General features: G+C 44.1%; 1 protein-coding gene across 4 annotated transcripts in view; it reads left to right on the top strand.

The window, feature by feature from the left end:
- LOC109471611 (leucine zipper putative tumor suppressor 2 homolog) overlaps positions 1-10,311 on the top strand; it is a 72,998-nt gene extending 62,687 nt beyond the window's left edge. For all 4 annotated transcript variants that reach the window (XM_019770953.1, XM_019770954.1, XM_019770955.1 and 1 more), the window contains one exon: positions 8,207-10,311. In XM_019770953.1, coding sequence (XP_019626512.1) covers positions 8,207-10,111 — 1,905 coding nt within the window. In that variant the 3' untranslated portion in view covers positions 10,112-10,311. The remainder of the gene's footprint in view (positions 1-8,206) is intronic.
- The last annotated feature ends 831 nt before the right edge of the window (positions 10,312-11,142 follow it).

Raw genomic sequence — 11,142 nt, 5'->3', positions numbered from 1 at the left:
GTTTTGTTCAGGCATTATGACAGATCTGAGTTCAGGTTACATTTGTAGGTCTTGTGGAAATGGATACATTAGAAGTTGAGTTCACTGAAGGTAATGTTTGTTTACTGTTTTCAGCTTTGCAGTGGGGGTAAAGACTTGAATTTTTGGAATAAAAGTAAATGTGTTTTAAAGTGCTTGTTTCTAGTGGTTTCACCATTAGTGGAAGCTTCATTCACTGGTCCCTCCCCTTGAGATAAGAATGTGGGAAAGTACTTTTTGAACCCTTGATTCTGTGTACATGCTTGGGATGGCCAACTTCTGGTGACATTTGGCTGTGCATATATAATTGATTTTTCACCCATAATTAGCCCCAGGGATAAGCATAGGAGACCTTCTTCTACCTCTTTGCCAGGCTTCTCCTGGTAGGAATGATTAATGACCAGGAAGCATAGGGGAAGCATACTGGAAGCATACTGGAAGCACAGTCTCTAATTGGCGATAAGGAATCACATTGGAAGTAGTTCCTTCAAAACAGCCCCCTGGAACCCTCTGAGAAGGGAAAAAAGGGAGGAACTACATCGGATGTAGTTCCTCCTCTACTGGATGTGCTTCCCCTGTGCTTCCCCTGTGCTTCCACTATGGAACCTAGGTTTGCAAGGGCGGGCAGTTACAAATCGGATGGTACCCAGGCTATAACTCCAGTCCTCAGATGTACATTTGTACATGTAGGGTTAATATGAAACTAAAGCTCCCTCGGACCTTCTGTAGACATGTTAGCTGCCATGTTGAATATTTCAGCCCAGGATTTGACAGCGCCAGATTTCCTCCAGAACAAAGAATTAATTATAGAGGAGCCATAAGCACCATTTGTTCTAATGACTTCACCCATCAGAATTCAATCATGTTGCAGTCCTGATGGGCACCAGCCTGAATCCCTTATATAGACATGGAAACTTACACACTGAGGTTACTACAGGTTAGACAGTCACAACAGTACTGTACTTTATAGACTTGCTTTTCCCATTTTGTTCAAATGAAGGTATCAAATTGTAGATTTCTTTAATAAATTCAGAGACGGCCCATTTGTTTTATCATCACCCGTAGTGTTATTGTGCAGTGTGACCAGGCATACCTCGTGGCAATACCTCATTCCCAGCCTAAGCTCTGTATGATTGCTTTCCATCCAGCTTTTCATGGTGATGCATGTCTGTCACTCTGTCCTCATAAAGTGCAGTCTGTCGAATACCTGGGCTTTATGTAGCGGTTAGAGTGGTTCAGTTTATGCACCTGTAAATATGCCACGTTTTATGGCCGCTCCGTGAGCCTGCATTTATATTGGGGCATCTGGGAAGGTATGTGTAAACACACTTCAGGTTTGACCAAGGGAACAGAAAGCTAAATGGATTTGTGCAGTTTGGGTCAAACTATGGCACCAGGACTTGCAGTTCAGTTGTCTTGACATTCTTCAAAAACATTGTGAAACCAGAAAGCTGTGCCAATCACTCTGTATGGAGAAAACTCAGGAGATCTTAGCGTCCAGATTTAAGAACCACCGACAGGTATCTGGTTTAACCTTGACACTTTGATTGTTTGTTTGTCTGAGAAACAAGTACAAATACAAACCTGTCTTTACCATTTGCTCAAGAGACTGGCCATGTGTGACCACAGTGGCACTGTGGACAGGTGACCGCCATATAGAAAAGTACTTGACCTGGCTGGTATGGTCACAATTCACCTTGATTTAGGTTCATGTACCAGGCTTCAGGCTTCATGTACCCACTTCATGACACAATACTTGAAACTTCTTTTTAAAAGAATCATCTGAATGTAAATTCTGTTTCCAACCAAACAACCAACTAACCATCATTAGATAAATGATTAATCGGGATAAGAATTATCACCTGATGACGATGAATTGTGGACAAACAATCAGCATCTCTTCATGATGAAGTACAGCATTAAGTCAGCTGATCCCCCTCGCTGAGCCAAACCATTCGTCATATGAGATTTCTCATCATTTTCCCTCCCCTGCTCTCCTCCCAGCCAGCTGAGCCAGTTCTAACTAACACCTGTCCCTACAGGATAGTTCCAACTTTGATAAATGGTTGAGATTTCCTTCGCATAATGTCATCCCTATGATAGCTCAATCATATACATGTACATTGTACATGTACCACAACTGTGATTATGATTGTTGTTGGCTTTTTCTTGAAGTGTTGTTACATTGTACACTCCCTCTGTTAACTCCCTCTGAATCAATAGGATAGACCAAACCAGTAACCATATTTCCTCAGTTCTCTTATGTAACTCAAGCCACTGTCACAGGTGATGTTGTAACTTGAGCATGTGTACCTGATGATGTATCCCTCTTTTCAAACCACCCCCTCATCTGGCCATTTATCACTGAAATCACCAGAAGAGATTAGAAATCATTGCATCCATTTTGTACCGTATCAATCACCATGACCCATAACACGCCCAGTTTTCAAGACTCAGAAATGAAGTTTTCTCATAATGTCCCCGTACCAATTATTCCCTTGGCTGTTTAACACCCCACGTAAATCCATCCTAACATTTAAGTTGTAATCCGTTCTAGCAGGTGACCAATGGCAAGGCTTTCTGTGCACTTTTTAAAGCAGGAGCGTTCATCACTTTATGTAAGCCATTTTTCATCCCTCATATTTTATCACCAAACGATAATGTTCCAGACTTTATCAGAGATCTGATATTATCATGACTTGAACACTTGGGTAAAGCCGGCACAACCCGTGATAGATTTTCAATCACACACTGGATTTTATATCTCAGAGGCAACTTATGGAGCTTTTATTAAGGGCCAGGATCAATACTTGGAGGCATTCTGTTGGGCTGAACCAAAGCACTACACACTCTAGAGAAATTTGAGGAAAGTGAATTTGCCAGGGGTGAAATAAGCTACCATGATAATTGCAGAATGCTAAAGCCATGTTTTTGGAGGTTATCCGAGGTGAAACAAAGGATAGAAGTTGCCATGGTGATTACAGAATATCACAGTCATGATTTCTGGGGTTATTCTTGGATACAACCAGGAAAAGAATTAGTGCAGTCATGTTTTCTTCAGATGCCTGAGGTAAAACCTAAGGAAGAAGAATCCTTGGTAATTGTGTTATTGAGCTTCAGCTACCCTACCAGCATTGGGACTAACAGAACAATGCCTCATCATCTAGATTTAATTAACATCCCTGCAGCTTTTCTTCCCAAGGGCCGCCCGAAATCATTTCTCACTTGTTGAGAACCCTGAAGGCAGATGTTACACTATGTCCTAATCCAGCACCACAGAGCAGGAAAAGAGCTCGCCTGATGAGTCTGCGAATAGTGCAATATGGCTAGTGGACTCTCAATCACAGTGCAATTTTTAGGGATCGCCCGATCAAATTAATGTTTGTAGGTCACCAAGTGCTGTTCAATATGAAGGTAGATTTTCAGGCGAAAATCCGCTTTGACGAGGCACTTTTCAAATTAGGTAACGTTAAGCTTCTAGCAATCAGAGTTGTCAACAGTGTGATATTTGTTTTGGGCCATATCTCTGACAATGACAGACACATAACAAACATAGCGTGTTGCTAACAATAGTAACATAGCACGAAGCAATGCAGTCCATCCTATAACCTTGACTATCCTCAGCTTGACTATCGCTTCACAAAGACAGGAGACCCTAGTTTGTAACAACTTTGTCTTGTTCTTCTTAACTGTTTTTTTTTTTCAAGAAATTTTCTATTTAGCTCTGAGGAAAAGTAGTGGCTACTACTTAAAATGTCTGACAGTTCCCAAAATCTACCCAGTTGCTTGAGTAACTGTTTTCTTGAGTTTCTACTTGGCATGGCCCCATGGCTATAGTAAGCAAAGCCGCTCACCTACTAATAAAAGCCTCTTAGTTACTGTGATAATGATTCTGTTACTACACAAGTGGTAGGATTGCTCCAGGAGGCAATGCCTATGGGAAGGTGGAGAGATTATGAGTTATGATATTTGTGCCCAGGACTGTCCCAGGACAGGTGTGAAAAATGATTCAGGGAGAGCGAAGCGGAACTGGCAGTATTAAATACCATCCTCAGTGGGAGAAGTGCTCAGTGCCTGCAGTTGTTAGTTCTGACTAATGACTTGTTTAATCTCCAGTGAGGAGGGTGAGGTGAGACATACATGTGAAGTAGGCTGGGGAGATACTTGATGACAGGAAGTGAGGATACATGAAGTAGTGAGTGGAGTGTTGTCTGTTGGCAGCTGACATCTCCTTGCAAGACAAGTGATGAGAGAAAAGGAAACAGGAAATTCCTATTGAATTCTTCAGATAGGAGGTATCAAACGGTGGATTTAGTCTTGGTCTTGAAGAACTCATCTCTCTCACACTGCAGTAATCTTGGGGGGATTTTATCTTCAAGTAGACAGAAAGCATCAGGGTTAGAATTTGTTCCCCAGCCAGATTTAACAGATGGCTTTCTTCAACTCTTCTCTAAGGAGTATAGAGTAAGGCATGTGCAGGAAATAGGAGTGTTTTCTGTATTTCCTGAGAACAGGGGCAGAGTCACCTGTTTGTTGCTTCTGACAGACTTTGATCAAACAATTCCAGGGGGAAGACAACAGCTAGCACAGACATACATGTAAATCACAGCTGGGTCCTGGAGGCTCTGATGCAGTATTTCGTCCCTCAACTGCAAAAAAGTTGCTTTAGCAGCATTTAAAACTGCAAGCAGGACAAAGAGAAGAAGAAAGACCATTTTCAACACCTTAAACTTACTTTAAGTCAAAAATTTGTGACCGAATAAATCAATGACTTTCCTGCTGAATAATCCCTTATCACTAACAAAGCAATTTAAGTATCTGTGTTTATGCAGACTTAAGTTTTGTTTTAAGTTTCAGTGTTTTTTTTGGTATAAAGAAAAATCATAATGCTGTCAGCATATTGAAACCTCTAAGCCTCTAATCTCTGCTAACACACAGCCTTACATGGTATTTGTTTCCAATACAGACATGTATTCTGACCAGCAGTGCTAGATGTTAGCAAAGGTCTCTTTGTAACCTTTGTAGGCTTGTGTACTACATTTAGAATTAAAAGCTAGCAGTGCATTAAGCTGATTGATGATGACCTGCGCGGATGAGCAAAAGTTTATCATCAAGCGTTAATCCCTCCATCCCACCACGACCCTTCCATGATTAGAGAAATGTCAGTGTTCCCCCTCCCGAGCGGGTGGTATGCCTGGCGTGCGGCGCTCCGCACGGATCCGTTACCGAGTCATTACACAACAGAGACAGGTGGTGCAGGTTAATCTCCAAGCAGATCTTTCGGTGGCAAGACAGTATCCATTGGCCAGAGGAGTGTCCATTAGCCACCGAAGATCTGCCGGTACTCGAACAGGGAGGAGCACTTCTTTTCAAAAATGGTGTTGCTGCCCCACCTTGTGCCCCTATTAACAGCTATCAAAAATTTGTTGTGCTAAGATTTTTACAAGCGGTTTATAGCTTGAATCTGGGACAAATGCAGTCACCCGCGCACATCTCAGTGGGAGTTCTCGCCTAACCCTGTCCAGATAATACTGTATGCTGGTACTAAAATATGCTGGCTGAAACATAGAAATGTCAATAACTGGGGTCCTTGTGGTTCAAAACTGCAGATATCACAAAACATGTGTTGAACCTTCTTTTCCTATAGTTAAACTGTCCAAAATAACAGTTGGTGAGGGGACCCATAGAGAGACTTCCTGTAATGCTCAACCAGCTGGCTCACTAGGACTCGGTAGGAGGGCAAGAGCCTTGCCTGGTGGTCAGGGCAATAAACTACTTGGCAAGAATATTTTGATCAGGCAACAACTAGGTGTTAATAGCCTTTGACGTTTCGACTGCAGGCAGATCTTCGGTGGCTAATGGACACTCCTCTGGCCAATGGATACTGTCTTGCCACCGAAAGATCTGCTTGGAGATTAGTGCAGGTCACTACACTGGGGAGGGTAATCTTCAAGTTGTCTAAGCAGATCCTAGGTTGGCAAGGCTGTAACCATTGGCCAAAGGAGCACTGAATGGCTAACGGCCACTTGCTTTGCCAATGGTTACACTGTTATAGCATTGCTAATCTGCAAAAAGACTGTATATGGTGGCAAGGCAGTGTCTATTGGCCAGGGAAGTATCCATTAGCCATCATACCTTCGGTGGCCGTACAAACTCCTCTGGCTAATGGATACTGTCTTGCCACTGCAAGGGATCTGCTTGGAGATTACAGCATTGCCACAGTAGGATCTGTTTGGAGATTAGGACGTGGTCTGAGCAGTGAAGAAACAATGTGTTTGCCATATAAGGACCACAAGGCTAATGTGACCACGTTCCCTTATTAATGAATAATTTTTCCCATTGATGTAAGATTAAAAATCGTGTCTATAGTAACCATCTGTCCACATAGACCTGATTTTATCGGTCCCCTGAGTGGTATTCTTGGGCAGTTTTGACTTAATGTATCATATGACGTAATCATGTAAATATGCTAAGAATAGGTCAGCAGAATTCAACCTTTGCAAAAAATCTTGTAACGGTTGGTGAATTAACAAAAAAATTAGTGATGTAATATTATTAGTGTGATAGACTCCAAGATTTTGCCATTGAAATCTGTTATTTATAATCTCCTGCACTTTTTAAGGTCCGCACTATTTTTACTATCTACATAAAATATTTCATACCACTTTTATTTCGTATCCAATCATCCAAAAATGGTCCCTGGTCTTTATGATCAAGTTGTGGGCTGTTCCCCAATGTCAGAATAACTTGCAGCAAAAATGTGGAAGGAGCACAAAATCATATTCCACAGCAGACCTGTGAAATTGTCATTGGAGATACTTGTGTATCTGAAAGCTGATTAGTGAAGGCAGGCAGCAGACTTATGGTGCTTCATTTACATGAGAATAGATCATCATGGATGCAGGATTAAATCCTCCCCTGGTGGTGCTAAAAGTAGAAATATTTCATCCAATTCCATGCCGAGGTCAGGCAGTTCATGAGGTATTTTCTGGTCATAAAAGAGTAATAAGTCAGGTAACCGAAAAACTGGGATGAGCTGGTTGACAATATCAAAATATCATTTTATAGATTATTGAAAGATGGAAGGAGAGGAACTGATTTAGAAAAAACTGTGTAAAAGAGTGAAGTAAACTGTAAAGCTTGAGGTCAGATTGACATGGCACATGTAAGTGCTGTATATCGTTGACAGTCCAAGTTTTTAATTGAACTTATTGAAAGAAAACACAAGGCTTGCACATTAGACAAGTCAGGCACAGCATTTTCATTTTGTACAATCTAGAAAGGGCAGGAAATATAATAAGTAGTTTAGAAGTCCTATGAAATGTGGGATGAAACTACTGATTACCATGATGGCAGTTGACTGAGAGGGACCCAGTAGTTCGGGCTGACAGCCTGATAAACGGGATGTGATCCACCAGGTGGATGGGGAACACCTGTCACGAGAAAAAGGTGGATTCTTAGCGACAGGCATTTTCCCATTTCCCTAGAAGCTCCCTTGGTTTCCATAGGAATAATGCCATTCTGTCTGAGTTATTGGTGTTTTATTAATTTAGCAAGAAGCCCGTAACCGCGGCATCTAATCTCCCGCCTGCATTTAGAGTGGGTAGTGAAATAACGCGTGGCGGCGTGGCCCTCGTAAATCATAAGTTTGTCATTAGCGAGTATCAGGAGGGTTTAAAGCAGGGCGGGAGCCCAGGGACCCGGCTGTGATGAATCAAACTTCCATCCGCGATGAAAGCCGACAGGTCTGCAAATCGTATTCATTGGTGGATTTGTTAAGAGGGCAGCTAGTATTTGCCAGCTGCTTTTTCTGCGGTAGGAGTTAAACTTGACTTATTACGTATGCAAAATAAGTTAGGAAGGGGCTTCTAGCCTCCATTAGTTAAGCTGATTTCCGTAATTGCAGCCCGGGATTGTGTCCAATTCCACCGCAAATCTAATTATCGGAGCCGCTCATGCAGATGGGCTGGTCCAATTTGCATTCATTTGTTTCAATCTAGGAGAGGGGTGGTGGGAGTGCAGCCGGTGGTCGATCCATTAGGCGCCCAGACTTGTTTTGCTGCAGTATCATCCCACTTTCCCTGCAGTGTGTGATACATAAACACTTCAGCAGCAGCTCTACACCATTGACATACCACAGATCCAATCACACTAATGGTTTTTTTGTTGTTGCGTGCCGTTCCTGCAGCACACGGAGAAGACCGTCATCCGGCCGACGGCGTTCAAGCCGGTCGTCCCGCGCAACAGACATTCCCTGCAGTACTTCCCCCCGCGGCCGGGCAACCACCTGTCGGACAGCCGCAACTCTCTGCAGATCCCGCTGTTCTACAACCCCAAGGACAGGTGCGGCGGCGGGCTGCAGCAGAACGGCTTCCACAGTGTGCAGAACCTCAGCCTGCCCGAGCGCCTGCCGGAGAACCTGCAGCAGCCGGGCAGCAGGAATTCCTTTTCCGGAGGATCGTCGTGTAATAATAATGGCCCACATAATCATAACGGAGGGAATCATTACAGCAACACCGGCAGCCTGAGTAACACCAGCAGTCACAGTCACAGCAACACTGGCAGTCTCAACAACGGGAGGGTGTACAGCAACGGTGGGAACTACAGCAACGGGAACATCCCTGGCCTGATTCCGAATGGATTACCGAATGGAAACCACCACGGTGGTGGGAACCACTATGTGGACTCCCGGCACATGAGGGAAGGCTTGCCGCCCAGGCACAAGGCCCCCTCCATGGACAGGCTGTCTAGCCCTGCCTCGCGATCGAGTGTCACGCCCACCTCCAACAACAATCACACCCCAATCCTGTCGTACCACGCGTCCATGACAAACCTGTCCACTCGCTCGGGTCACACGCCGGTCCAGAGCCACACCCCGAGGTCGAGCCTGACGCCGCAGTCCGGTCACACGCCCGTCCCGAGCCACACGCCGCGCGCGAACCACACCCCGTCGTCCACATACGGGACGGGGCTGAACCATACCATGTCAAATGGTCACAAGGAGTCGTCCTCATCTGAACATTCGCAGTGGTCGACGATTTCGGAAGACTCCACCAAGGAACTGGAAGAGAAGGTGAAGGAGAAGGAGAGTGAGTTGGTTCAGTTGAGGAAAACCATGGAGGAGAACGAGATGATCATTTACAACGTGTACGAGGAGAAGCAGCGGAAATGGGAGAAGGAGATCTCCGACACGAAAAGGGACTGCGAGAAGAAGATAAAAGCGGCACAGCAGCGCGCCAGCCGGACGGAGCAGGTACTGCAGCTGCAGATCTACCAACTCCAGCAGGAGAAGAAGAAAATCAGCCAGGAGATGTCGCAGTTGCTGCAGGACAATGACAAGCTGGACAGACAGCTGGACACTTACCGCAGCCAGACGACAGAAACCACTCAGAAACTAGACGAAACAAAGTGGGAAATGTGCCAGAAGTCGGGAGAAATCTCTCTCCTTAAACAGCAACTTAAGGAAGCCAAGTCGGAACTAAGCTTAAAGACTAATGACGTAATCGCTTCGCGAGGAACAATAAAAGACATTAAAACCGAGCTGTCGGAAAAGGACAGTCAAGTGACCGCCTTACAAGACAAAGTGTCTGAGAAAAACGCCGAGATCCTGCACTATCAGGACGAGGTTGCTAAGCGACAATGTGAGATTGACAGCTTGTCGGACACGCTAAGAAAACGAGAGGATGAACTGATGGACTTGAAAGACTCTTATCGCCAGGTGAAAGACGACCTGTCCAACGTTCGGGCCGAGCTGGACAACAAAATCAAGGAGGAGCAGCTCATCAGCCAGTGCGACGAGGTCAAGGAGCGGAGAAAGAACAAAGAGCGGGATCTGATCGAGAGTTTAAAGGTGGAGGTTCAGAGACTCCGGAACGAGCTGAAAACGGTCCACCAGAGACACGACGCGCAGCTGATGGAGTTCGAGCGGGAGCGCGCGATCTGGCAGGAGGAGAAGGAGAAGGTGATCCACTACCAGAAGCAGCTGCAGCTGAACTACGTGCAGATGTTCCGCAAAACCAAGAACCTGGAGAAGGAGGTGCAGCAGCTGACTCTGGAGCTGGAGCGCCGAGACCTGGAGTCGGACAGTGTATAAGGGCGATATGTTACATAATGTGTAACATCAAGGCAGTGTGTAACATCAGGATCCATATGTAACATTATGGCTACTGTGCGTAACATTAGGGCTGTTGTGTAACATCAGGGTAACCACTCACTGCTGTATAACATCAGGGTAAGCTCCACTGTGTAACAAACAGTACCTTTACTGTGTAACAATACTACTGTATCACTGAGTAACATTCTGTCCCTCATCCTTTACCATATGGGAATTTTCTTTACTGCTTTGGATTCGATTACTTTTTTAATCAATATTTACCATCATTTTGTACACTTTTCTCGAGAAAGAAAATTGTAATTTTTTATTGGTATTTTTATGACTTTGTAGTCTTGTAAATTGTGATTTAAAAGGGTTTGCTATTTTATGAAATTGTAGTTCTCAATTTTTTTAAAAATCATGGTTCAGGATGAGGGACCAGGTTCTCCTGTCATTCAAACAGCAGCTGTCAATCACATACAGTTGCCCTGTCAATCAACGTTGACATGCCGCTGGCCTGTCAGTCAGCACAAGCTGTCAGTCATGTATGGCTGCCCTGTCACTCAACCAACTAACATCAACAGCACAGGGCTGCCCTGTCCATCAGAATCATCTGTTACACTGCTCTAAAACTGCAACCATGATTGTCTTGCCCTTCTGTAGTTGTTGTTTACATTTTCTCAAACAAAACATTTTTGCCAAATCAGGGAACTTCTCATGTTGACGACTTAGATAGCTTTCTGTACAGTCGAGGATTTTCTGTAAATACCGGTAACGCTGGATTTTAAGGCTACACTTTAGTTCTGATCCTTGTTGAGAGTTTAAGTAATTGTTACTTCAGTGTTGCAATTTGAGAAGTAGAGCATTGAGGTTGTGAGAATTACCTGTTTTTTCTAACCAGCAGCAAAAACAGCTTTACACTTTTATAACAAGGTCTTACTATCACACAAAACTTGTTCCTGACAGTTCAATTTTTTTCATGGAATTTTCATGCATAGTCTGTGTTGAGGAAAATTTATATTCTGTGACTA

This window comes from Branchiostoma belcheri, unplaced genomic scaffold, assembly GCF_001625305.1.
Source record: "Branchiostoma belcheri isolate BF01 breed outbred unplaced genomic scaffold, Haploidv18h27 scaffold25, whole genome shotgun sequence".
Classification (NCBI taxonomy): domain Eukaryota; kingdom Metazoa; phylum Chordata; class Leptocardii; order Amphioxiformes; family Branchiostomatidae; genus Branchiostoma; species Branchiostoma belcheri.
The sequence above is the reverse complement of the archived record's forward strand: the minus strand, read 5'-3'. Positions and strand labels throughout refer to the sequence as shown.